General features: G+C 34.3%; 1 protein-coding gene across 1 annotated transcript in view; it reads right to left on the bottom strand.

The window, feature by feature from the left end:
- The window catches only part of LOC150092299 (folylpolyglutamate synthase, mitochondrial-like), a 110,232-nt gene that overhangs the window by 28,343 nt on the left and 54,058 nt on the right, over window positions 1-27,831 (bottom strand). The window contains exons 7-9 of the mRNA XM_090414970.1: window positions 23,162-23,342; window positions 21,697-21,841; window positions 12,950-13,072 (exon numbers count right to left, since the gene is read on the bottom strand). Coding sequence (XP_090271096.1) covers window positions 12,950-13,072; window positions 21,697-21,841; window positions 23,162-23,342 — 449 coding nt within the window. The remainder of the gene's footprint in view (window positions 1-12,949; window positions 13,073-21,696; window positions 21,842-23,161; window positions 23,343-27,831) is intronic.

Below are 27,831 nucleotides of genomic sequence, written 5' to 3'. Positions count from 1 at the left end.
ATGTGTAACAGTTGCATGTTTGGTCTTTGGAGCAGGATTTTCAGATATGTAAAAAAAAAATAAAACAAAATAAAAATTTGTTTCCCCTCACCTATTTTAGAAAATTGAAATACAAATTTCACTATTGTAATTCATTTGAATAAGTGACTTCTTGCTCAGTGAAATATTAGTTTGCCTTTTTATATCTTTAAAAAGATATAAATTTGGTCCAATTAAGTGGCTGTCCCAATTATGAAAAGTTTCATGTTAATAGTTAAACATGAAACTTCATATAATTAGACCAATATGTTCTGGTCTTCACGTGTCCCATTTAACTGAAATCTACTGTATATAAAATCATAAAAATATGAAAAAAATCATTAGCCAACCCTAGGTATTAATGTACTATAGGTTTATAACTTTTAGTGGGGAGTCACATTAAAAAAAATGTCTTCTCGAGAAGCTTCTAAAAACTTTTCCTTTTGTGCTCAAGAAAATACTTGTTGCTAGTCCACTAAATCTATACAAATCTCAAATCTGCCAAACTTTAGCTGTTTTCGTGTTTGAAATGGTACACTAGAAACTTCCCTAAAAATTCTTGATGCTTTCCAGAAGAGGACAGTTTGGCTAATAAATGATCTCACAGACTGTTTTTCTTCCATGTATCTTTTCTACAGGTACTGCAGAAAAGACATAAGGTTGAACTGTTCCACTGAAGTGGCATATAAAATTCTGCTTCCCAGAGCATCTGTTAACACAAGCAGCGATTGACCATCCTTTTATAGTCCAACTGCAAACCCACTGAACTTACTGCTTTTCCTCTTTCATTCTGTCTTCCTTTATATCTTGGAATAGTCTTCGCAAATTGCTCCTCAATCCCTCCATTCCAAGTTCATTAAACAAACCATCTACCGTGAAAAGCAGATGAGATAATGTTTCAGAGTTTGTCAAACTTCCTGCACGACAACCAAACCTTTCACATTATCTTCAGTTTAGTTATTAGGCCTAATGGGCCTTTCATTTTAATTAAAATACTTCACTAAGATTCAACACACAGAAAACCACTCAGTCACAGAGATATGCTGAAACACAGATACCAGCTTTTACAACTTTTTGTCTCAACTTCTGCCTTGCCTACACTGTTCTTTTTAATTACTTTATATGTGTATGTATGTATGTGTGTATGTGTGTGTGTGTGTGTGTGTGCGCGCGCATGCATTTTCAGAAATCTTCTACAATTAGCACTGTCAACTTTGGTGAATGACAAATAATACAATGCTATCATGCAGGGTAGACTGCTGTCACTTGCTGACTTTATCAATAACAAGAGAATATGCAACGTCAACAACTGATGAAGGTACCAAACTATATAATAAGATATTCTACTTCACTTAGAGTGAACTTATGTTGTTCATTATATTTTCATGCATTAATTCACAAAATGGTTTTTATTCTTAAGAATAAAGATTTTCTTAATTGAATTTAGCACTATTCCAAAAAAATGTTACTCAGTGGAAATGAAGCCAATGGTGTTATGTTTCATGGCAATGAGCAATGTCTGAGAATATGGTGCATGTATGGTTTGTACAATTAGGATACTGTAAAAGTTTTATATACACCATTTGGATATTTTTCAATCTCATATTATAAAATGCAGTGGTAGTATTCCCGTTTAAAATTATGAATTTTTGTTAGTTCTAATTAATGTATGAATTGCCTGAACCTTTATTAGTTCTTTTTAATGAAATGGTGAGTTAGACACAGAAGAGAGGGATTTTTCTTCCAAAAACTATAGTTTTGTCCCTCAAAACAGGCAAACTGGTCCTGTGAGCAGAGATCTACATTCATAAATACTGTTGTTAGAGGATGCAACAGAGGAGTGGTGTGCTGGCTGAATTACTTCTCCGTGACCTCTAATCAATGACTACCCATCCTCAAGGATTGAGGGGTTGAATGCATGGAACTACACCATGCAATCTGATAGTAACAGAGTGTTGTCATGATGAATTGTGCTACAATTTGTCAATGATTTTGTCAAAGAAAGACAATACATTTAATTCCCTTAACCAAAAACTGGATTTCTCCTGTTTTATTCAGAAGACTTAATATATCCTTTATATGTATATGGTTCTAAATATAAGAGAAAAAAATTTCTGCAAATTTTTACGATGAAACTAGAAAAAAAAAATCTATAGTTCACAGATATAAAAGTTGAGAAAAATAAAGTGGAAACAAATTTTAGCTTTCAAGAATAAAATATGCACCAACAGACATTTATCTTGTAAATTTCTTTCATCATTTGGCTTAGAAAGCAGGCAAAATTACCACCATTAATTAAGACAACAGAAACCACTATTCATCATAACAATGCAATAAAAATGAAATTTCAACATCTACAGGATGCATCACATAAACTCACCTTCTAAGAAGATTAATATTTTAAAAGAATAATCACCAAATCTAGAAAAACTATAATACTGAAATACAAAAATGTTAAAATTGGACAGAGTATGATCTTAAGTAGGCATAAAGTGAATGCAACCTTCTTTCCACCAAATTAACAGATTTAAGACAATTGTGCAAGTTTTTTTTTTTGCCAACATATTACACATGCAAGAAATAACATTCTTGTCATTATTCATATTTTGTTCTAGCATATGCAAATAAAGATTTGTATATGAAATAATGTGCAAATAAAGGCTTGTATACGAAATAATTTCATGATGCTTTTTTGCTTGTTGTAAAGATGTGGTCAGCACAAGCAGCTTTAAGTATCTATGATTATAAAAATTACACTCCCTAGGAAGCATTTGCAGCCTTACATACCTAGGTATACCCTAATATTGAAATAAGTTGGATGAGCAGTATATTTCAGACAAATCTAAATTATGCACACCTCAATAGCATGTGGGCCTTTCTTTGGCCTAGAGCGCACTTTTCATTTCATCCATTATTATTATTACTGCTACTACTACTTCATCCATTTGTGATATAAGTTATGTATTTCTGACCATTACTATGGCATTTTTAGACTCACTGGTCTGACCTGTACTTTATGTATCTGTTCATTCCCAAAGGTGTTCTGCTGGTGAGATAGGGATGCCTTCTAGGACAATCCACATAATTTTTCTCAAACCATGTCAATAGCACCTGCATACAATGCAGTAAATAGGTCTGTGTCATAAAACCACTGCAATATAGGAAACATTATCTTGTCCAGAAGTTGCACATTGAAGGCATTTATTTTTTCAGATATTACAACCAAGAATTCAAATCCACACTCAAGAAAAAGTTCCAGATCATTGTAGGATGCATCTAAATACTAACATAAGATTATTTCTTTGGACATTAGCTACTCCATCTGTATGATTCCTAATGTATTCAAACACGCAATAAGGAAATAAAATCTGTGAGCGAGAACTTTCAAGTAGAGCAATGCAGATCACTAGAAAGGTTGTGGATATATATATATATATATATATATATATATAGACGAAACCCTTTGGTCGGAAAGACCTGGATTCAATTCCTATCCATAACATGATGAACATTTATCTGATCTCTTTCGACTAAAAGTGAGTTAACCAGTCTCATATGCAGGTGGAGGTTTTTTTTTCTCCCAGTAACTCGGGTTTTTCATCCATCGAAACAAGCAATCTTGTGTCATTATCTCCCTAGTAATCAGCTGCAACCCTCTCAAAGAGAGGAAGCCACAGGATTAGGACATATATATATACACACACACACACATTCGTGGGTGGTCTGAAAAGTTCTTGGCCTATAAAAACGAATTTATAATTTCAAAATTATTTTTATTTTTCAACATAATCTTCCTTAAGACTAATACATTTATTCCAGCGATACTCCAGAGCTATTATCCCGTACCTGTAATGGTTCTCAGTAAGATCTACAAAATACCCTCTACAGCTGAAATCATCTCTTGATTCAAAGAAAAATGCTGACCAGTGAAGAAGTGTTTTAGTTTTGGAAAGAGATAGAAGTCAGAGGGAACCAAATCTGGGGAATAGGGTGGATGTTCCAACAATTCATAGTACAGATCCCTTAATTTTTCCATTGCCAAAACACCTTTGTGGGCAGGTGCATTGTCCTGATGAAAGATGATTTTTTCTTCTGCAAACTGGGTCTTTTCTCACAAATTTTTTTGTTTAGTCTGGTTAAAAGATCAGAATAATATTCTCCGGTTATTGTTTTACCCTTTTCAAGATAACTAATAAATAAAATGTCTCTAAACAACCAGCTTCTGTCCACTGTTTTGACTGCTGTTTGGATTCTGGTGTGTAATGATGAATCCAAGTCTCATTCATAGTAATAAATTGAGCACAAAATCTGTTTTATTCTTGTTAAAATGCTCCAAGCACTGTTCAGAGAATTTCATGAAAGTGCGTTTTTGATCAGCGCAGCACCCATCTTGTGCAAAGCTTTTTCATTTGTAATTCATGCAAAATATTACTATTACTATTATTACGGGCAACTCCAGGGAGTCATTAGACTCATCGAGGGAGGCCCCAAATCATATTCATCACAACTATTTGACATTCATACAGTATCTATCATACCTCGCCTTAAACTCATTCACTGTCACAGCATCCACCACAGACTCAGGGAGCGCATTCCACTCATTCACTACTCTAAAAGTAAAGAACCCAGCTCTAACACCTTTACTAACCACACTTTTGCCCAGTTTCCATGGATGTCCCCTAGTCCTCCCACAACCAGCCCTGTTCTCAAAAATATCTTCTGAATTAATTTTATAGAAACCCTTCAGTAATTTGAATGTCTCAATCATATCTCCCCTCCTCCGCCTATCAACCAATTTTTGCAACCCACAAACCCTCAACCTGTTCTCATAAGGTTCATTCCACAGACCTGCTATCATCTTGGTCACTCGCCTCTGGATCCTCTCCACCTCCTCCACATCAAGAAGAAACCTAGGTGACGAAATCTGAGCACAGTAGTCTAGATGGGGTCTTATCAAGGCTCGATACAGAGGAACAATAACCTGCTTGTCTCTGCTTGTCAACGTATTCTTCAGCAACCAAGTGATTTGATGAGCTGTTTTGGTCACTTTTGCAATGTGTCCCCTAAATTTCAATTCCTTATCTACCAACACCCCTAAATCTCGTGCCTCGTAAATTTCCTGGAGCACGGTTCCACCAATGCAGTAAACTGCCGCCAATCTTTTCACCCCAAAATGCATAACCTTACATTTTGCCACATTAAACTGACATCCATTCTCCTTAGCCCAGACCTCCAAGCTATCCAAATCATCCTGCAAAATTTTGACGTCATCTGCATTCACTATTGCCCTACCCAACTTCGCATCATCCGCAAACAAATGAACTGTTCCTCTCAGATCATTTCCTATATCATTAATGAACAAATTAAACAGCAGTGGTCCAAGAACAGATCCTTGTGGCACACCACTAGTCACAGGCCGTCTTGTGGACTCTACTCCCGAGTAAACCACTCTCTGATATCTCTCCGTCAACCACTCTCCTATCCATCTCACCAACCCTATGTCCATTCCCATATGCTGCAATTTACTGATTAGAATTCCATGTGGAATCCTGTCAAAGGCCTTGGCAAGGTCCAGTAGAATCACCGTAAACCCATTACCCTTATCCAGTTCAGCCGTCACTGTGTTATAATACGTGAGCAAGTTACTGAGGCATGACCTACCCTTCACAAAACCATGCTGTCCCCGATACAGTATCCCATTTTCTTCTATCCAATCTTGTATTTTCCTCTTGACTATTTTCTCTAAGACCTTGACAATGATTCCTGATATGCTAATCGGTCGGTAATTTACAACAGCAGTCTTGGAACCACCTTCATGCAGTGGAACTATTTTCCCCTCTTTCCACCCGCTCGGGACTAACCCAGACCCGAGTCTCAAATTAAACAAAATGGTCAAGGGTACTGACAATTCTTTAGCTGCTTCTCGTACAACACGAGCTGGTATACCATCCAATCCCACAGATGTATTGAAATTGAGGTTATGCAATAGACTACTCACCTCCACTTCATTAACCACAATTCCCGTATAATCTACTGGTTTATTCGTTTCTGCAATGTCACCACCTGGATGATATACTTTTGCAAAGTGCTCACTCAGTAACTCAACTATCTCAACTGATTCAGTTACCTCCCTACCATCAGCATTCTTTAAAATCAATCTGCCATGTACATTTTTCCTTTTACTTGCTACATATCTAAAAAACTGTTTAGGATTCTCTTTAGCCTGCATGGCCAATGTTCTTTCGTAATCCTTTTTTGCTTTTCTTACCACACTCGTCACCCTTCTGGCCTGCGCTTTATACCGTTCATCTGCCTGCCGGTCACCCTTCTCCTTAAATTCCCTCCATAGTTGTTTCTTTTTTTGCAACTCAAGCTTAATGGTGTTATTCATCCATTTAACCCCTACTTGATTTATTATTCGGACTCTAGGTATACAGTCAGCCATTGCTTCATGCAAGCACTTCTTAACTGCCTCCCATGCACTATCAACTTCTAGTCCTTGCAGTTGTACATGCCATGGCACTGAACCAATCAAACTCCTAAGCTTGTCATACTTTCCAGCCCGATAATTCCACATGTACCATGTCTTAATTGAAAATTCTACACCTTTAGCCACCTCCCAAGTTAAGACCCTATGATCACTCTCACCGATTGGTGGCAATGTGGTCATATTTGTTACAGCCAAATCCTCAGATGTAATTACTAGGTCAAGCACTCTCTGACTCCTAGTATTTTCCATTACATGCTGTCACAGATAGTTATCCCTTAATAACCGCATAAAATCCAGTTCCTTCCTCCCTTGTGTCCACTCCTCACTCCAATCAATGCGACCATAGTTGAAATCTCCCATAATAATCACCCTCCTTCCACTCATTTCTTCTATTTGCTTGTGCATACTGTCACCACCATCTTTTCCATCACCTGGTCTATAGCAGCACCCAATTGTATATTTAGTTCTGCTACCCACAATCTCACACCAAATGGCCTCAAATGTGGTCTTTTCTCTATCCTGCAATTCAACTTCTATTCTCCTTGGCTGGAGCTCATCAGCTATCATCAACAATACTCCTCCCCCCATTTTATTCTCTCTGTCATTCCTGAACACACTATACCCATCACATTCAATCCCACTAGTTATATCATCTACAGTCAGCGATGTTTCACTAATACCTATAACCTGTGGTCTGGAAGTGCCAACCATGGCCAAAAACTCTTCCTTCTTGTTCCTAATACTCCAAGTATTAGTGTACATGAATTTAAGACCCCCATTAGCCCAACCCTACCTTGATGCCTTATATTAACTATCCCACTCAGATTTGTTGTCCTTATTTGCTCTGGCATATTATATTCATTCTTACATTCAACTGCCTCCATAAGGACTGTATCTCTACTCCCCCCCCCCTAACAAATCTAGTTTCCCTGAATTTGCACATCCACTACATTCAGCAACACTTTGTCAAGTCTTCTTACACCATAACCATTCAAATGCAAGCCATCCATCTTATATAGATCCTTTCGCACATCAAACTCACTCCACACATCCACAAATTCCACACCACTCGTCATACATAACCCACGCATAAAGTCATTTGCAATTATAGCCCTCCTTTTAAACATTTCACTGTCATACCGTGGCAAAAGACTAATCATTCTAACTCTCTCACTCTTTTCTTTTGCTACCTCAAACAATTCATTCAGGTCTTCTATCATTTCCATTTTATCTCCTTTCAAATCATTCGTACCTGCCACAACAATCATTTCTTTCACCCTTTCCTTTTGCTCTCTAATAGACGCAGTTACGTCCTTTATGGTCGCACCAGGTTGGTACGATTTTGTCAAATCCTCTACTAACACACCTCGTACTAACGAATCTCCATACAGCACTCTATCCTTCATTTTGTTCATGTTCACATTCATACGTCTATTTTTCCTGTCATACCTTTTATTATTGGTTGGTTCATTCAGTCTACTTTTGTTCATGCACTCTAGCTGCTGTTTTGCTCTTTGTATCGTACTATTCAACAACGCGATCTCACTCAATGTATCTATCTCATCTTTTTTGTTCTCTCAGAAACCATTTATACTATCATTCACACTCTCACAATTTTCATGTACAACCTTGCCGTTTCTTGTCATATCCCTATTTCCTTCATTCTGAAGGTTGACAAAAATATCACACTCACGATCCGAAATACACTTCAATTCCGCATTCTCCCTACATTTTCTACACACATTTAATCCTTTATTATCATCTAACCACACTCCGACCGCACTCTGCAAAGCGTACATTTCACAGCTAGTACACTGACTCATTTCTTTTATGCTACCGTTCTTTGATAACGATGGCGAACCTTCATTACTGGCCGTCATTTTCCTTCGCACAGGTGCCATACTTATCTGTAACGTGTTTTGTCAAATTATACGTTATAACACACCAAAAATAGACGCACTAAAATACGCAAGGCAAACAAAACAAAACTACACAATATTAAGTAATTTGTATCGATAACTGAAAATGATACTTATCTTATCTGGAGCTTGCACGAACACTACACATTACGAATTCATCTAGCGGCGACTTCCCGACATAGATTATGTTATAAAACACTTTAGTACACTAACCACGCTAATAAAGCTCCAATAACATACCAAAATTAAACACTTAAGGTCCATTAAATTGAATCCAAAACACCAATAAATCAACAAAAAACACAAATCTCTCAGGAGCTCTCCGATAGCACGTCCGTTCACCAGCTAGCCTCCACCGACCCCAAATATATCCTACACATTCTTTTGAAATGCTTATAGTCTCAGCAATTTCACGCACTTTGACTCGCTGGTCATCCAATATCATATCATGCACTTGATCGATGATTTCTGGTGTTGTTACACTTTTTGGACACCCTTCACATGGATCATCATCTTCAAGGCTGGTACGGCCACGTTTAAACTTGGCAGCCCATTTCTTAATTGACGAAAACGAAAGAGAAGAGTGCTCATAAACTTTTATGAACTTCGAATGAATTTCTTTTTTCGTTAAACCTTCTTTTACAAAGAATTTTATAATTGCACGATACTCAATTTTATCCATTTCTAGGGATACAGACAACACTTTGGCTTCCGACAGCTGTATATAAAAAAAAAACTACTTGATAGAATGACTTGCAATTTCACATGGATGCTTATGACAGATGTACCAACTTAGAAAAAAAAAATCTTGCTGATAGTGTCGCCATTCTGGTCAAGGCCGAGAACTTTTCAGACCATCCACGCATATATATACATATATATATATAAAGGGAGGGAAGAAATGCGAATAAATAATGACAATGACTAGTTAGATTTCTGCTAGTCATATATTTATCATTACAAATTGAATATTGTAATATAAAAACACAATCACGTGGTGTTATAATTTGTAGCCAAGATATAATTCCTCTAGTAAAAGGAGATATAAGATTGCAAATCTATCGTTTCTATGATAAATGAGATTGCATAACATAAACAAGAAATCTGGGAAATACCTGGTGCCAAGAAGCAAAGTTTATCTTACAACAAAATTAAAAGCAAATTTTTTTTTTTTTTTTTTTTTTTTTAAACAAGATAATAAGACATATAGCAATTAATTTTCCTAAGAATATATGATATTTTTTAAAAATGTCTATGGCAAGATGAAAATAGAGCAGATAGGTTGAAATGTAAAAAGGGCATTAGAAAAGCAAACAAAAACAAGATTATTGAAACACTGACTCAGTGGGTCAAAGTTTTGATCATATATTTTTAAACTATTTGATGTTGAGGGTCTTTATGGATAGTCTATGTAGATTACAAAATCAAAGGAAAATGAATGATATCTGAAAGAAATTTTATCAGTAAAAGTTCCAAACTAACCATAGGTTGTTCATTATTTTCGAGGCCTAAATCCTTGTTTTTAGTAATGAAGTTATACATTTTTAAAAATATTTTATTTTTTTTTTTGAAGTAGATGGATTGACTAATTCTCGTCATTAGTTTCCAGTGATTACTAGGGTAACAGTTTCAAGAGATATCAAATTAATGGAAACAATGGTGAGATGTAATGGGTTGCAAAGGCTAATGAATGTCAGTTTTGTCATTCAAATAAGGAACATTCATAAGGTTTTGTCAGATGATGGCAGGATCCCAGAATAAGATATTTTCTTTGGTTCATTGAGATGGCTTTTAGTGGGATCTTGGTTGATAAATGCTGAGATCACACAGAAATAAGTCAGCTTGCTACTCTAAAAAGAAGCATCTATAATGAGATTTTCATTTTTGTTTGCCTTTATATAATTCCAGTTCATGCTAAAATTTCTGGAACAAAAAAGTACATGAAACTGGAATGAAAATAAATAATTCACTAATTAAATTAATTATCTGCTATTTCATTATTAACCCTTTCTGCCCTAGTGATTCCTGGAATCACTAACTTTCTTGGCATTCATAGCCCATATTACATGGTGAATGATTCCAATTCTGAAATGATTTATTTTCAATGAATCATTTCAGAATTCCTATCCTGAAATGTATTTTTCAGAAAAATACTTGATACTCTTGCTTTTTTAGACCTAAAGACAGAATAAATAGAAAGAAAAAATTCAAGTCAGAAAGGGTTAACTATAAGTCAACATTTCACTAGTTTAAGTAATATTATCAAGCATGGTTGCCATCTCAAATTTGTTATTTTGAGCTAAAAGGTTCTAATAAAATAAGCTAAATTTTTTCTTTTCAACACTAAAATTATAGCTAGGAGAAATAAACATTAATAATGTTACATTGTATAATAATGTTTGCAGTGTGTTTGAAGAAAAAAGGACAAGGCTCAGTCGATATATTTACGGTTTGGCTCCATCATCCTTTTTTTGCATAAGATGCAAGGATTCCAGGAGTACATATCTATACTTGAGATAGAAAAGTCTATCAAAAGCCTGAAACATGAAAAGATAGCTGGAGTAGATAATATTGCAATTTGCAAATACAGATCATGTTTCCTCTAGGTGCTCCAGCTTTCCTCCCCAACAAGCATAAAACTACCTCCAAAACCCACTTGGTAATAGATACATCCACTGTTACTAGTGGTGAGTTTAATTCTCTTGGTGGAAGTTCAATAATAATAATAATAATAATAATAGCAACAATTTTTTTTTTTAAATCAAAATTTGATGCCATCACACTGTATTGCAGGTATTTAGAGTGAGACTTTGCATACCATATGAAATTTGCAAATTCACAAGCTCAATTTATAAATGTGGCCTGGTGGTGTTTTTTGTGTTCTACTACTCTTATTTTAGTTGCTTTCATACATTTCGTTGATAGACCACTGTAGATCAAAGATATCAAACTCAAATTGGCTGTCAGATTTTATTCAGACCACAAGATAAAGTTTAAGTTAAAACAACTTGCGTAGTCTGGAAGGCACAGAAAGCCAATTTGAGTTTGATATCCTGTCATCTACAATATTTCTGAAAATGAAATCATAATCTATTTGAAATGGAACTAAATGTTTTAATCCAATTTTCTTAAAAAAATATATAGCAATGAATTTACTTTAAAATAGCACTGTTGCCATGAAGCCAATACTTTTGGGTACAGCCTTAGGGCTGGATCAGAAAGTAGACCAAAGGATGTCAGCAAACTGACATTCTTTGGTCTACTTTCAAAATCTGTAACAAGGTAGCCACTTTTCTCTCTGGTCTATCACTCTGTGTCATGGTAGATGGTTCCCTCTGGATTGCATCACCAGTGGAGTACCCTAAGACTGTTTTTTGTTCCCTCTCTTCTTCCTCCTATGCACAAATGACATTCTCAATGAACTTTTAACTCCATCATAGTTTTGCTGATAACAGCACACACTCCATCTCTCCTAGTCATTTGACATGCCTTGAAGCACAAACATTCCAAGCTTCAAGATCCTCTAAAACCAGTGTTTAAAAAACATCTTCATATCAATGGAAGAGGTTTAACATAGTTATCTTCCATTCTATCCAAACAAAGTGGCGACTTCTTTCTTGGAAAAAAAATTTCAATTTACCTTCCCTTATCTTTGTTAACATACAGAATCAGATCTCTCTCTCTCTCTCTATTCATGGGGCATTTATCTTTCTTGGCAGAAACTAATATCATTAGCTTCTTACTCTTCTTAAGGCAGTGCTTCCCAAACTTCTGGATGTCAGAGCCCCCTTTGGAAAAATTAAAATATTTCACGGCCCCCTCGAAAAAAAATCGTAATATAGATATATATTATTATAACATTCATTGTATTTATATTCAATACAAAACATACACAGCGAATATTACATTTTTAGCATCTTACATACACATTTGACAAGGCACATTATCTCATATTTTTATATAGATAGATATATTGTTATTGTACATTTGCAGTATAAGCAGATGAAACGTAAAACGATTAGTAATAAAGAAAGAATTAAAAACATAAAAGAAGTTTAATAACAATTTAATGTGATGGATGTGTTTCAATACTACTACACAAAAAGTCAATATCAGGAGAAATATTTGTATAAGCATATATTTACTAATATTCATTAAGCATCGAAATATGCAGGAAACAACATTTGCAAACCTGTATACCAATGTGTGATTTTTTCCATTAAAATATAAAAAATAACAAAAAAGAAATAATAAAAATTAAATATCTTTCTTTTAAGATAAAAAAAACCTATTTAGTCTTAAAACATTTTAAATTTGTTTTCATTATTTCATGCCCCCCCCCTCAACAAAACCTGCAGCCCCCAGTTTGGGAAGCACTGTCTTAAGGTAAACTGTTGTTGGATCATATATCTTACTTCTTCGTTGTTTTTACTTTATTATTTATTGGTTAATGCTCGTCTTGCACCAGAATCTTACATATTCAGCATTATCAGTGCAGCATTAAGAAAAGAATTTCAATTACCTTGGGCAAACTCAGCTGTTATGGGAAAGCACTGGGCTAGTGATGGTGGTAATCCACATTCATAATGGCTTTGGTTAACATGAATTGTAGGTTCAGGAATAAGTTTCCTATACTGTTGTATACCTGAAAATAGTTAACATATAATATAAATAACTTACAACATGCAAATACATAGCATTATAAGTGAAACAATATACCTTCAGCATAATGTGTTATAGCTAACCTGAGAAAAGTATGTTTACAGCTTCTCTTTTAAAACATGGCAATTTTCTCAGAACAAACTGTTATTCTGTGTAATAACTTAACATTTGTCACAAAGATAAGCATAAACAGTCATCTCAGCAGAATATTTTCTGAGTAATCTTTAAATCACATAAACCATCAAACTAGAAATAGATGATATTAAAGCAGATATTTTGTTTATGCATCACATTTATTACACATCTTGTTAATTCTTTCTCACTACTTGAAGGTGGCAGCTAATTTCCAAATGTCATGCAGTATTAAACCTCAATTCCTCAAAAAGATGGACAGAAAGTTTGCCTCTAAATAAGGCACAGTAACTACTGATGAGTTCAACACGAACAATGGAACATCACTCGCCTGATGAGTGATTCTGCTATATTTATATCCTTCCTGAACTGCATATCTTCATCCAGTGACCTATGCAGTCAACTACTCTGAACAGTATACTGTATAAACACTTGGATATGTCTGGAAAATATATATATATATATATATATATTTTTTAGGGGGGGGGGGGGTCTTAAGTGGGCTTTGGAGTGTTCATATTGGTGTGCAGATGAGTGCTTAAGTCTTTTGTGTGTGTGGCAATCATATTAATATATGGCAGAAATACTGAGATCACAAAGATATTTCTATTGTGGTAGGAGGTGATTTTTCTCTGTGTAATAATTCATAAATGTCTTTTTTTTGATAACTATTAAAGATGAACTGGTTATAAAAAGATCAAGTTCTTTCTTCTGATTCTTATCTTGTAAAATGTAAATATGTTTTTGAGTGTATTAATGAGAGATGCATACAGATGCCTTTTCTATAAAACACTAATGAGATACCACCTTTTGTTTTTTTGTTAACCATACAACTTTATTTATTTATTCGTATGGAGTTTCCTCCCCCGTCCCTATTGGGGCGAGTTGAGTCCCCTCATGGGGGGGTTAAGTATTTATGGCTGTAGATCCGTGTGTATTCACGGGGCCGGTTTGCCTGCTTGCGGGATGAAAAACCCCAGATAAACTGGGGAAAAAACCTGCTGTCCACGCCCAAGACCGGTTAACTTGGGCGTGGACTGAGGAAGATCCTTAAGCTCCTCACGTCGGCGACAGGAATCGAATCTGGGACACTCTTTCCCCAGGCATATGGTTGCGAAGGGCACAGCCACTAGGCTAACCGTGCAGACATCATAACAACTAAGAAGATATGGTTTTTTTTTTTTTTTTCAATGGTGAGGTTAACTGAAGCAGTGCTTTTTGCCAGTTTTTTTTCATCAACTTAGCCAAAATTAATGTATTAAGATGAAGATCATTAAGGAAACATTAAATGCACAAAACAAAACCACCATGATCTAGCAATAAACAAGATATAAAGCTTCATTATCTCAATCATGTTAGGTTCATGAGATTTCTAAGTTCACTTCTTCTTTACTAAAAAAAAGATTCAAGCACCAGTCACCTATATACTAGAATGAAAACTCCAAGACCTTCAAAGATATTCCATGGTGAAGCAGATAGGTTCTGCATAAATTTTATGGCCAATAATTATGCCATATTCAGAGGATAATTTCCTATCTTAATCCTTTCTGAGGACTCCAACAAAATCACATGTTCACACAGCATTCTTAATCAGAATCAAGCTTAATAATGCATAAAGTTTGGAAATCATTAATCAGGTTGCATAACATTCCTAATTTCAAATGCTCATATACTTATGTACCTGCAAATTGCAAGATGGATCTCATACGTGATTTTCAACCTTATGAACCATTTGAGCACGAGGGCATTTCATTATTTCCAAGTTTTTCCTGAGTCTAATCCTACTATATTTGTTTAGACTACTTTTAGTTTCCAATATATTTTTTACACATTATTGAGAGAATAAAAACATAAAAGTAGCAAACCATTTTGGTATTATTAATTAAAACATTAAATTTAAAAGTTATTAACTTAATAATAAAAAATATTAAATTAATATTAAATTTTTCATGTCCTGTACACCTCTTGAGGGTACATGACAGGAATTTCATGATGATGAAGTTATTAACTTTTTAAAAGTTAGTCACACACACACAAAGATACATGTGAGTGATCATTAAAATTAGCCTTCATTTTTTTTTATAATTTATGCAAATCAAAAATTTTTTCAAATTATAAATAAATATGTAAACTGTATTCAATACTGTATCAGATTTACATATCCTTTAAATTTCTAAATACGAAAAATTTCTTAAAATAGTTTTAATAAAAAATTAATATCAATCTTAATCATTTATCAAGTCAGAAACTAAGAAAGTAATATTAAGATTATTTAAATGCTAAACTTCAATTTATTACAGAAATGAAGAGAGTGGTTGTACAAGAAACAATTAGTTCTTTATGATTTTTAGTTGATGAGAATACTAGAAAGTTATGAAAACTTTGGCATTACAACTTTGGGAGTATCATAGAAAACTTAGATGCCAAGTTCTTTGAGCAACAACAACAGTATAAATTGCAAGCTTTGATTTTTGCTAAATAATGCCAAATTGGATGACTGAGGTTAACGTTCAAGAGTGGCCTGAAAAGTTCTCAGCTGAAAAAAAATTTTTTTTTCTTCTAAGTAGGTACATCTATCATAAGCATCCATGTGAAATTGCAAGTCATTCTATCAAGTAGTTTGTTTTATACAGCTGTCTGAAGCAAAAGTGCTGTCTGTATCCCTTGAAATGGATAAAATTGAGTATCGTGTGGTTATAAAATTCTTTGTAAAAGAAGGTTTAATGCCAAAAGAATTTCATTTGAAGTTCATAAAAGTTTATGAGCACTCTTCTCCTTCATTTTAGACAATTAAGAAATGTGCTGCTGAGTTTAAACGTGGCCGTACCAGCCTTGAAGATGATCCACGTGAAGGACATCCAAAAAAAAAAAAAAATCTAATAATTGTCAACACCAAAAATCATCAATGAAGTGCACGATATGGTATTGGATGACTGGCGAGTCAAAGTGCGTGATGAGACTATAGGCATTTCAAAAGAACGTGTAGGATATATTTTGCATGAAGAATTGCAAATGAAAAAACTTTGCACAAGATGGGTGCCGTGCTTGCTCAAAGCAGATCAAAAACGCACTTGAATGAAAATCTCTGAACAGTGCTTGGAGCATTTTAACAAGAATAAACACACAAGAGGTCCAAAGGGCTATGACATGACAGTGTCGTGTGGATACGTGGTTAGATGGAAGGGGGAATTTGTTGATGTGTTTTTTCAAAAACTTGAAGATGGTAGTCATTGGAGATGACTGTTCCTAGAGGTGTAGGAAATAAAGGCAGAAGATGAGAAGTTGGTTTGATGCATTTAGAGTTGAACTATATATGTATGTATGGATATTGACTAGCAACTGCTCATGTCTATACATGATTACAGAAACGTGTAAAGATTGTAGCGGCCATTCCAGAGGAGTAGTATCCATGAAAATACCTAGAAGAGACATAATGCAGCAACAGAACATCTATGAGAAAGTGACTGGAAGGAGGAGGTGAGGGAGAAGTCATCGATTAAGTGAATTTCTCATAACTTTTTCATGTCTGAAGAGTCTGAGCTGGCTGACTTGCTTAGTGATAGACCAGGTGCAATAAATCTCTCAAGGCTTGAACAAGGGTATGCAGGGAAAGAATGAAAATATATTTATACTGACAAAATTAACTCTTTTAAGTTTTCGTGTGTAGAGGCTTAAGTGCTGTGAGACATCATGTTGGAGGCTTAACGGATTTTTTACAACACTCAAAAATAATTAAATTCTATTTTAATTCTTTTTGAGTGTTGTAAAAAATCCATTAAGCCTCCAACATGATAACTCTTTTAAGGAAATACTAACACTGTGGGGAGCCAGAATCAACAAAGAGAACAAAGTTAAAATGTTTGAGCTGAAAAAAAGTTGCAGAATGGACAAAAATCTTGATTTAATTCTACAAAGTTTGTTACCACTGAGCAAAAACACTAAAACTATTTCCTGTCACTTGAGGTATCTTCTTGGACTTGGTGAGAGATCTGTTTACATTAAGTGCATACGATTCAACAGAATTAACTGCTGAAGAAATCAGATGTGAGAGTAGAAATCAGAAACGACAGAGAATTGAAACTGAAGCATGCATTAACAGATATGGCCTCGTTGTGGTTGTCTCTCTGACAGGAGTACTCTGCCATCATAAAGAAGGTAATTAAAACACTCCTTCCTTTCTCTACGTCATCAGTTCCCAACCGGTGGCATGTGTACTCCCGGGGGTACGCATACCACTTTGAGGGAATTTCATTGACCTTAGATGTTATTGACGTTATTAGTTCAATTATTCACTGAGTATAAGTAAGTGCGTTACATTAAGATAGGCACTGAATAAAAGTGTCAGTATTTAAAAACAAGGGGTACAAATTACAGAAATGAGTTTAAAAGGGGTACACAAGTGGAAAAAGATTGGAAACCATTGCTCTACATCATATCTGTGTGGGTTTGGCTTGAAGACAAGAATAGGTGATGGCTTCAAACACTGGAGGAGACTTGAGGGAATGCCTGTCAATCATCTGAAGAAGGGATATCATGAGACATCACCTTGACAGGTTTTCCATTGATATTTTCATTTAAGCAAAGGTTTCTTATTTCTATTCATGTTAATATTAAAAAAAAATTTCTCTTACCCTCTTTATCCTTATTGTAAATAGAAAACATTAATGATTAATGTAGCATTAAAATTTTTCATCATGAAGCACATTATTTCATTCAGAATCTGATTTTTCTTTATTTCATTGCAAAAAAGAGGGTGTCGGAAGAGAAAGAGAGAGACCTTTTTTTTTTGAGGCCAATGAAATATATCATAGAATTTTTTTATGACATCTTTTTCAACAATACCCCATTTCAATAATTGGAATAATAATGAACATAAGTTTTAAAAATAACAAATGATTAAAATTTCAGTTACTGAAACTTTAAGCACACTATTAATACTCGTTTTTTAAATAAAATCTCTCCTTTAAAAACTGATAGTGTGCCTTGACAATCCATTCAGTGTACTGTGAGTTGAAAAATGTTACTCTACGAGTACATGCTGACTTATTAGTCAGGAGCCTTTTATATGATTTCTTTCACAGATTGCTTCTTAAATTTCCTGTGTCTACAATGAAAGTTTGTTTTCAAAATCATTGCAGATGCTTCAGCATGCTACCCTACCAAATTATTCAATATTTCTTCAGATTTTGTCACACTGCTCTGTTCTCCCAAAATTCCCTCAGTTTCTTCACAATAACATTTGTATATTTCAGTCTACAATTCACACAGGAGAATTATTCAATTTTCAATTCTTTTCAAAACATTAGTATACATTTTTCTTTTCAATAGGATGTTCATTCTTATTCTCAGGGCTCAACAGCAGGTGGTAATAACTTTCTATTTCAAATAATGTGTTTCCCCAAAATTCCCTCAGTTTCTTTACTAATAATATTTGTATATTTCAGTCTATAATTCACAAAGGAGAATTATTCAATTTTTAATTATTTTCAAAACATTAGTACATTTTTTTTTTCAATAGGATGTTCATTCTTATTCTCAGTGCTCAAAAACAGATGGTAATAACTTCCAATTTCAAATCTCCTGTACACACTTCTACCTTACATTGAAACTGAAAACCATTTTCATTGATAATACATTTTTTTATGTTATAATATAATGTTAGTAATAAGTAATACATGATCTGAGCAGAATCCTAGCAGTTATTTGCTGCTGATGCAAAGACAGACATTCCTGCCTATCTTTGTATCAAGAATGATTTGAATAGACTGGAATTGTGGGCATGTAAAAATGGCTGTCAATTCAGCCACCTATTAGAAATTTTCCCCAAACAGTTCTATATCTGGGATTCATTTCCTAATCTGCTATTTAGATATCCAATAGAACCAGCTTTTCTTTTTAACTGCTATCCCCTTTAATGACTCAAAATATTCCTTTACTTCTCAACTAGAACCTGTCAAGAAAACAGATGTAGCAGGGCTTTTTCTCCCGTAAACTCGGGTTTTTCATCCTGCATACAGACAAATTGACCCTTCAGAACACACGCAATTTACAGACAAAAAATACTAGTTGTGGTAGTAGTGGAAGTGGGCGGTAGATGGCGTTGATTCGTAGTAGGGGTTCGGTGTAGTAGTTGAGACAGCTGTAGGTGTCCTCCCGTGATGAGTCTTCGGACTCCTTGGAGGTGTCATGAATAATAATAACCGTGAGCCTTTAAACTGGAGGAGTTAGACTATCAACAAGTATTTATTAAATAAAAGAAGATATTGCAGTCAGCATTCTAACCGAACATTTGAGAAAGCGCTGAATGGAAAGTTTCATCTTTTGTCTTAAGGACACTGAATTACTATGGAAGAAGTAATTGGTGAAATTTGAAACTGTAAAGTGGCTTAACATGAAAAGCTCAACTGAGATATGTTGTTTATGAAGTAGTACAAGAAACTTCTTTCTCTGGTACAAAAATTAGTAAATTGTGCGTGAAACAGAGCTTCAAGAAGTAAGAATATTTATACTTCAGTGAGACAGGAGGAATAATACTATATGCTACATAAAGGAGATAAAAAAGGATCCCATGGAAAAGAAGAAGAAAATTTTTATACTTTCAGAAAGGGACTATCAAAGAAACTGACTTTGCTGAACATTTTCGTTGTTGTGAAAACAAGTGTTTAGTCTGGTAGACATGATTAAATATATGTCAAACAATCCAATAACAGAATGAGTCAGAGAATGAATAATTTTAATATTTTTGGATAAGAAAATCTCTCAAGTGTAGATTTACTTTAGAAGGCCTTGGACCGATTTTTTTTTTTTTTTCTTGTAGTTATATAATTTTATTCAAAGTGTATATATTGTTTTAGTTTCATTAAATGTACATAATTTATTTTTTATTTGGTCTTGAGTCAGTGATTTTCCAGATTCTAAAAGAAATAGTTAAAGTCACTGTACCAATCGAAATTGAACCCTTGTGTAATTTAATAAACACTAGGAGTAAAAAAATCTCTTTATAGAGATGAAATAAAATAAACAATCTCTAAACACTTTCATTCGAGAAGTTTATCTTCAGGTTTGTTGTTGAATACTTATAGCTAATCCATCCTTTTCCCGGATAAATCACCTTATATTTATTATTTAGAGAGACATTTTGCCTGTTTTCTTCTTAGTCTCAGTAACATCAGTTAAGGTTGTTCAGTAGCTGACTTTTCATTGTTTACTCTGGTTCTCTAACAAAAACAGCAGGGTACTACCGAGGTGTTGCCTGGTTGTATAAACCAGATACACAACACCTCAACTGGCATGATAACTGATTAGGTTTTACAATCAATGCACATACAGTTTCAACTAGTACAGAATAAATGAAGTCAGTTAAGTCTCAAATTGCTGGCCAATCCTCATTCATTCATCGCTACACTAGTATAACATAACTATGATAACTGCATATTACAGGATGGTAAGGATGGTAAGGGTATTGAGTCAAAATCTAATTTCTTTCTTTTTTTTTAATGTTGCTCCTACCCACGAAAAATTATTTAGAAATTTATAGTATATTTGGTACTGTGGTGGGCTAAGGATTATTCTTTTTTTCTTCTAATTTTTACATAAATAGTGCAGAAACCTTACTCTAGAGACCAAATATGGAACTTTTTCAAGTCCCTTCAGGTCTGCAGGTAAGTGGGACAGTTGTCTCATACTGGGCAATGAAATTCATCTCCTATCTAAAGACAATGACAAATATCCATGCCCATGGTGGGATTTGAACCTACAGCCTATTTGCAGAGAGCAGGTATGCTAACCACTCAGCCCAGCATTTAATTCTCTGTATTACTTGCCAGATTAAAGATATTCAAATTAAAGCATCTATTTTTCTGATGAGTACTAAGTTACTTATAAAGGTTAGCACAATATTTCATAGACTTCTTAAAATATTTTCTCAACAAATGAAGAGCATAATTAAATAATTCTAAGTAAATATGCTTATGACAGCCCAAAAATGAAAACAGATTTACAAAAAAAACACTTTATAATAGTTTTATTACAGGAAACAGCACTTATGAAACATTAAGGATATATCCTTTAAGTGATGTAAATGAATAGGATACATTATGAAAGTAAATAATAGGACATTAATATTAAGGACAGGCTAAAAATCAGATAATCTGGGAATTCTACCCTAGAGATTAGATACAAAACAATTCAAAGGCCATGGCAGATTTCCATTAAATGAAGCAATGTCCTCAAACAGGTGATGGAAATTACCTTTCACCTAAAAAAAATTAGTAAACATCTATGCCACAGTGGGATCTGAACCCATATCATGCAGGCTGAACAGCAATGGTGCTATCTACTCAGCCAACACAGGGCATATTTCAAAAACGTATATTTATTTATTTATTTATTATTATTATTATTTTTTTTTACTTTGATGTTTAAAGAAGAATAATTTAATTACTCTTCAGTTTTCTTCACAATAATATATAATACCTAATACGTTGTAACGAAGAAGCCAGGCTCGACACAGCTGAAGAGCTAAGGAGGCATTCAAATTCTGAACCTTTCCAGGAACCCCTAACTGTAATGACTGAGTGCACTCATAAGTTTCTAATGGAGGTGCCAACTGAAGGGAACACTATAAAAAGAAAAGATTTATACATATATATATAAATTATAATAGTTTTATTATACAGGAAACAGCACTTATGAAATAAGGGAAATTTTATTTTCAGTTATAAACTTATAGAATGGGTTTAAGTAATCAGAGATTTTAATTAATGTTCCATGCATCATAATGAAAATATGATTATCATCATGATGTGTAGGAATAACAATATCAGAAGAAAAAACCTTAGTTCTGTAGTTGGCATCATGCAATGATAACCACTATTTTTTTTTTTAGTATTTATGACTCTTAAATTACACCTTAATTTCTAACATGGCTTCATTAAATATTTCTTTTGTGAAGACAGTTCACACATTCAAAAGGAAGACTTATGTTAAAATGCAAGGATGCATTCTAATCTTTGCATTTTAGCAATGATGAAATAATACAAAAATGTGTATGTGTGTGTGTGTGTGTGTATTCATATACAATCAACAGTGAACTCAATTAATGAATTTAGTATTTCTCTTAAGTTAATAATAATAATAATAATAACAATCTTTCACAACAGAATGAAAAAAAATTCTCTTTAAATAAGTGGCAGAATACTAAATAAGCAGAGATACTATTCCAGGGGACAATCTCTGTTAGCTTGGGTTCAAATTCCACATGGCCATGGATGTTTGTGGATATTGTTACTGGGAGAGGAACTATGCAGCCCACTGTGAGATAACCACCCTGCTTACTGGAGTGGTTTGAAAATTATTATGTCTGGTCTCTAGGGCAAGATTCCCAGATTATCTCATCTGTGGCTCACCCATGTTACCAATGTACTATATGAGGGTGTGCTGCAAAATTGTGATAATAACCATGAAGGAATTGAGATAGAACCATGTAACTTATTATTCTATATATTCTCCACAAAGAGTTATACATGAATAAACTACAGATACCAAAAGCAAATGTTTATGATTGGGTTCAATGACACATGGTTCATAAGAAATGTATAGTTTCATAGAAAATCTGTCTTTTTTTTTTATTATTATTAAAAAAATAAATTGTTAATAGTTAGTCCATGTCCAGAATCTGTCTGTCCTCTGGAAATGGACTAGTTATTACTCATTCCTTTCTATTATCTGGATGCAAGCTACAACTATGGAAGGAAACAGTACTGATGGCTCAGTACTTTTATAAGATACACACTTGGCAGGAATATATAAAATAAATTTACATATCATGAAATAAATTTCAAACTCATTAAAAGAATTCCATTGCTGGCAAAATTAAAAATCATGCAACATAAGGAAGATTTATTAAAGAAAATATTAAATTATGAACATAAAATCTTACATCAATTTCTGCAGCTCTCATTTGCAGAACAGGCATTACTCCTTCAGGTTGAGGGACTGTAAATGCAGGTACTCCATGTTTAAATATTCCAGCCTTCTGCCATGCTATTTTGTCAAGTGTGTCCCCTAATAAACCAATGTGATCCAAACCCAGTGAAGTTACACCCACAACTAAAGGTGATCTAAAAAAACATTATAATTATTTTAATGGGTTTATTTATTCAAGTAATTAGATCAATTAAAAAAAACGGGAAAATAATGTGAAACAAAAAAGGTTCATCATCATCATCATCAAATTCCTGCCATGTACCCTCAAGGGGTGTACAGGATATGATAGTACTACATGAAAAATTTACATCATTACTAACTTCCTATCTACAATTTTCCTCCAAATCAGTCTGTTACTTGTCAAGACTCCAACATTATCAGATCTTATATTTCTATCATCTAAGGCACTTTGTACCTTATCAATACAACTATATCTTGGTCTTCCTCTGGGTCATTTTCCTGCCAACCTGGCAGAGAACACTTGTTTTGCTAATCTTTCCTCTCCCATTCTATTTACGTGACCATACCATCTGAGATTAGCTCTGCTAACGCATTCCTGGATGCTGACAATGTCAAGTTCTTTCCTAATATCCTCATTTTTAATATGATATTGCCATTGATGCCATCTGTTCACGCCTCTAATCTTTCTCAGGACTCTCATATCTGCGGTCTCTAGTCTTTGGTCAAGTGTTTTACTTCTTACCCAGCTCTCAGATCCATAAGTTAAAACAGGTTTGAAACTGTCTTGTATACAGCTAATTTAGTGTTCCGACTAATTTCTCTCTTATTCCATATGAATTTATTCAATTGACTTCCCACCATACCAGCTTTGTTGATTCTGTTGTCTATTTCTATATTTAATTTACCATCTTCACTAAAAATTGTGCCTAAGTAGTTGAAATGTTTTACTTGTTCCACCGGTTCTCCATTCACAACACAATTGACATTTTCAATGATTCTGCCTATTTTCATTGTCTTTGTCTTTTTATTGCTGACCTTCATACCATATCTATTACAACAGTTATTCAATTTAGTCAGTGAATCTTCCAGACTTTTAGTGGATTTATTTAGAAGTATAATATCGTTTGCATAAAGCAAAGAGCTGACATTAACATCTCCAATTTTGATATGTTTAATACCACTTTCCTTCATAATGTGATTCATATAGATAATGAATAACATAGGGGATAAAATACATCCTTGTCTCACACCAGATTTAACATTAAACCATCTTCCTGTACTTAATTCAATTCTAACTGCTGACTTACAAATCAAATAAAGACTAAGTATTGCTTGATATAATGCCCCATTGACACCATATAACTGTAGCGTACTGAATAGCTTCTCTTTTGGCACCTTGTCGTATGCCTTTTCCAGATCTACAAAACTTAAATACAGATCTTTGTTATATTTCCATGCTTTCTCAACTATTTGTCGTAAAGTGAAGATCTGATCCTGACAGCCTCTATTTGGCCTGAATCCAGCTTGTTCTTCACCAAGCTTTTTCTTCCACAATTCTTCTCAACCATTTCTCAAGTATACTGGCATAAATCTTGCCCAGAATACTCAGTAGGGAAATACCTCTGTAATTCTCACATTCAGTTTTATTTCCCTTTTTATATATGGGTACTATTAGAGCTCTACTCCAATCATCAGGAATTTGTCCCTCTATCCAGGCATTCTGAACTATGTAGTGCAGCCATTGTAAGACTTTTATACCACCATACTTCAGCATTTCTGGTCGAATATCATCTACTCCTACTGCCTTTCCACACTTCAAGCCTTTGATGGCTTTTTCTACTTCAAGTATGTATTCCTGACTGCATGCCTAATCGGCGTTTTTTACCACTGTGCTGTCATTGCTGCTTGTTTCATTTAGGTTTTTCAAAGTAATTACTCCATACTTCAAGGATATCTTTTTCTTCTGTTTTCATGTCACCTTTATCATCTCTAACTCCTTTTACAGCACTCTTTCCTCCATTCCTAAGGTTCTTCAACAACCTCCAGAATATTTTGCCAATGTATTTTTTTTATTCCTGCCAGAATCCTCCCATGACTTTTGTTTAGCTAGTTTTACATATTGTTTAGCTTTCTTACATTTGTCTCTGTATTCTCTAAGAGCACAAGCTGACTTATTTGCCAGGAACTTTTGATATGCTTTCTTGGCAAATAAGTCAGCTTATTAGCTTTGCTCTTTTATCCAAATTTTCCAAAAATATTTTTGTGTGTCTGACCTGACAATCATTTCCTACTCTGCTATTTAGATCCCCAACAAGGACTAACTTTTCCTTTTTCATTGTGTCAGTTGCTTTCTCTAAAGCATCAAAAAATTTCTCCACTTCTACCTTAGTAGATCCTTCTGTGGGTCCATAGGCCCAAATAAGTCTCATTGTCCAATTCCCCCATTCTGATGTTTGCCCACATCACACTACTTGACACTGCCTGCCATTCAAGAAGATTAGCTTCGTATTTTGTGTTGAATACTATGGCTACGCTTTCTTTTCCTTGACTGTCATTTCCTGAATATAACATTTTGTATTTATTGCTCAGAAAGATCTCACCAGTTTTTGTCTTTTTTGGTTCAGTCACCCCTATTATGTCGATCTGGTACTTATCTAATTCCTCAGCTAGTTCCATTTCTTTGCCCTCCAGGCTTCTTATGTTAATAGTACTGATCTTTAACTCTGGTGATGTTGAGTTGGGGTGTGTTTTCAGATTTGTTCCAGTAGCTGACTTTTCGCTGTTTGCCCTGGTTCCCTGGTGAAAACAACGGGGCGTTGTTTAAAAGGGCAACCCCCTAGCCGGCATGAAATTTTGTAATGCTGTACCATCATTTTTTTTTTCCAATAAAAATACAATTCGGTCGGCTAAATCCCAAATTTCCAGCCCATCCTCGTTTATTCAGTATCCAGGTAGATACCCAACAGGGTGCACCACAAGAAGGTGAGGATTGGACATTAGGTCAGAAGCCCTGGTCGGTTCTCCGCATTCCTTTAAAGGCTATGTGGAGGTCTCCTTTCAGTTATACAGCTTTGACCCTTAAGCACCCCTCAAAAGAAAAGTTTAATCTCAAAATTTATACTTAATGAGGTTAACTGAGAATATAACCAGTTTTTGGACTATTTTTATATATTACCATTTGGCTTTGTTGAAAGTTTTTCTACATGGTTATACTATAAATGAAAGATACCAAGAAATTATATACTTGGTTTAATCCTTTATCCAAGTGTAAGCAAACAAGTTTGCGCCTGAAGTATTTTTTTTCAGAGCTGGGGCAACTCGTATTAAAAGTGGTATGACTTCACATCACTTGCCTTAGTATCCCATAATGCAAAGCACATCTCCTTTCGAATGTATAATACTATGCATTATGAGAAGGGGTACTACACAGACTGGTTTCGACCTTTATTGAAGTCTCATCAGTCTGAGCCAAACTAAGAGGTGATACCAAGGTTGAAGTAATGCAAAAATCATATTTGTCCTATATGATTTGCCATAAGGTGTCAAACCTTATTATTAAAATACTCTGGATTGGAGATAGTTGTTGAAAGTTTATTTCACTTGGTTATACTATAAATTAAAGATACCAAGAAATAATATACTTGGTTTAATCCTTTATTCAAGTGTAAGCAAACAAGTTTCAGCCTGATGTATTTTCAGGACTGGGGCAACTTGTGATAAAGGTGGTATTGATTTCATTGCATACTGCTTCATAGACAACATAGCTGAAATGGATATGTAGTCCATGAAAAAATGAAATGGCTTGTTTTAACAGGCCCTTTCATATTTTTTTGCAATTATTTTTCAGCAATCAAAATGTTCTGATGTTTAGATTTAGATAGTTGGCAGACTATGCAAACTGAAACCTTTGGAATGAAAAGACTTAAGTTTGAATTCCATCTAGGATGCAACAATTATCCAGAGCTTATTTTATCCACATAGAAACTCGGGTTTTCCTCCTGAAAAACAGACAAATTGACCAAAGAACACATGCACCGAGTGACAAAGCAGACTACAGTGATAGAATTAGCTGCTTTTAATGAAAAGTTATTTCCAAGACCTAATAACACTTTAATGGAAGAGAAGATGAGATATTAACTGTCGGGTAGAATACTGCAATGATTTAAAATATTATGGCATTACATGCTACAGTAGTGCTTCTCAACTCTTTTTAATGCAAGCCCTTCTTGATAAGCACCTCATGAATATAATAAAAACAAACACACTGACAAAAACCAAATTTGTTACAACTTTTAAATATCTAAATAGGCTAAAAACCAATGGATCTGAGAGATGGATTAGGAATAAAACAAATGATTTGATAGACTGGTCTCCAGTCTTCAATTATTTGGGAAACATTTAACACGATTCTACTAATGGTGTCCTTTCGGATGACACATCAATGGTGGAATTATCAAAAAATTAAGAATATGAGAAAGGAACTTCACATTGTTAGCATTAAATGGTAGTGAAAGAGTTAGCAAAGGTGCTGGATGTAGAAAAAAACAACAAAAAAAAAAAAAAAAAAAACAGCTATATGATAACATTATCCGGGTAGATATTGATTCTGTTTAGAGAAGTACATCAACATTAATGAAACAAAGAATTAAAAACAGATGATAT

Source organism: Typopeltis vanoorti, chromosome 26 (genome assembly GCF_054136105.1).
Source record: "Typopeltis vanoorti isolate ZY-2024b chromosome 26, IOZ_Tvanoo_1.0, whole genome shotgun sequence".
Taxonomy (NCBI): domain Eukaryota; kingdom Metazoa; phylum Arthropoda; class Arachnida; order Uropygi; family Thelyphonidae; genus Typopeltis; species Typopeltis vanoorti.
The sequence above is the reverse complement of the archived record's forward strand: the minus strand, read 5'-3'. Positions and strand labels throughout refer to the sequence as shown.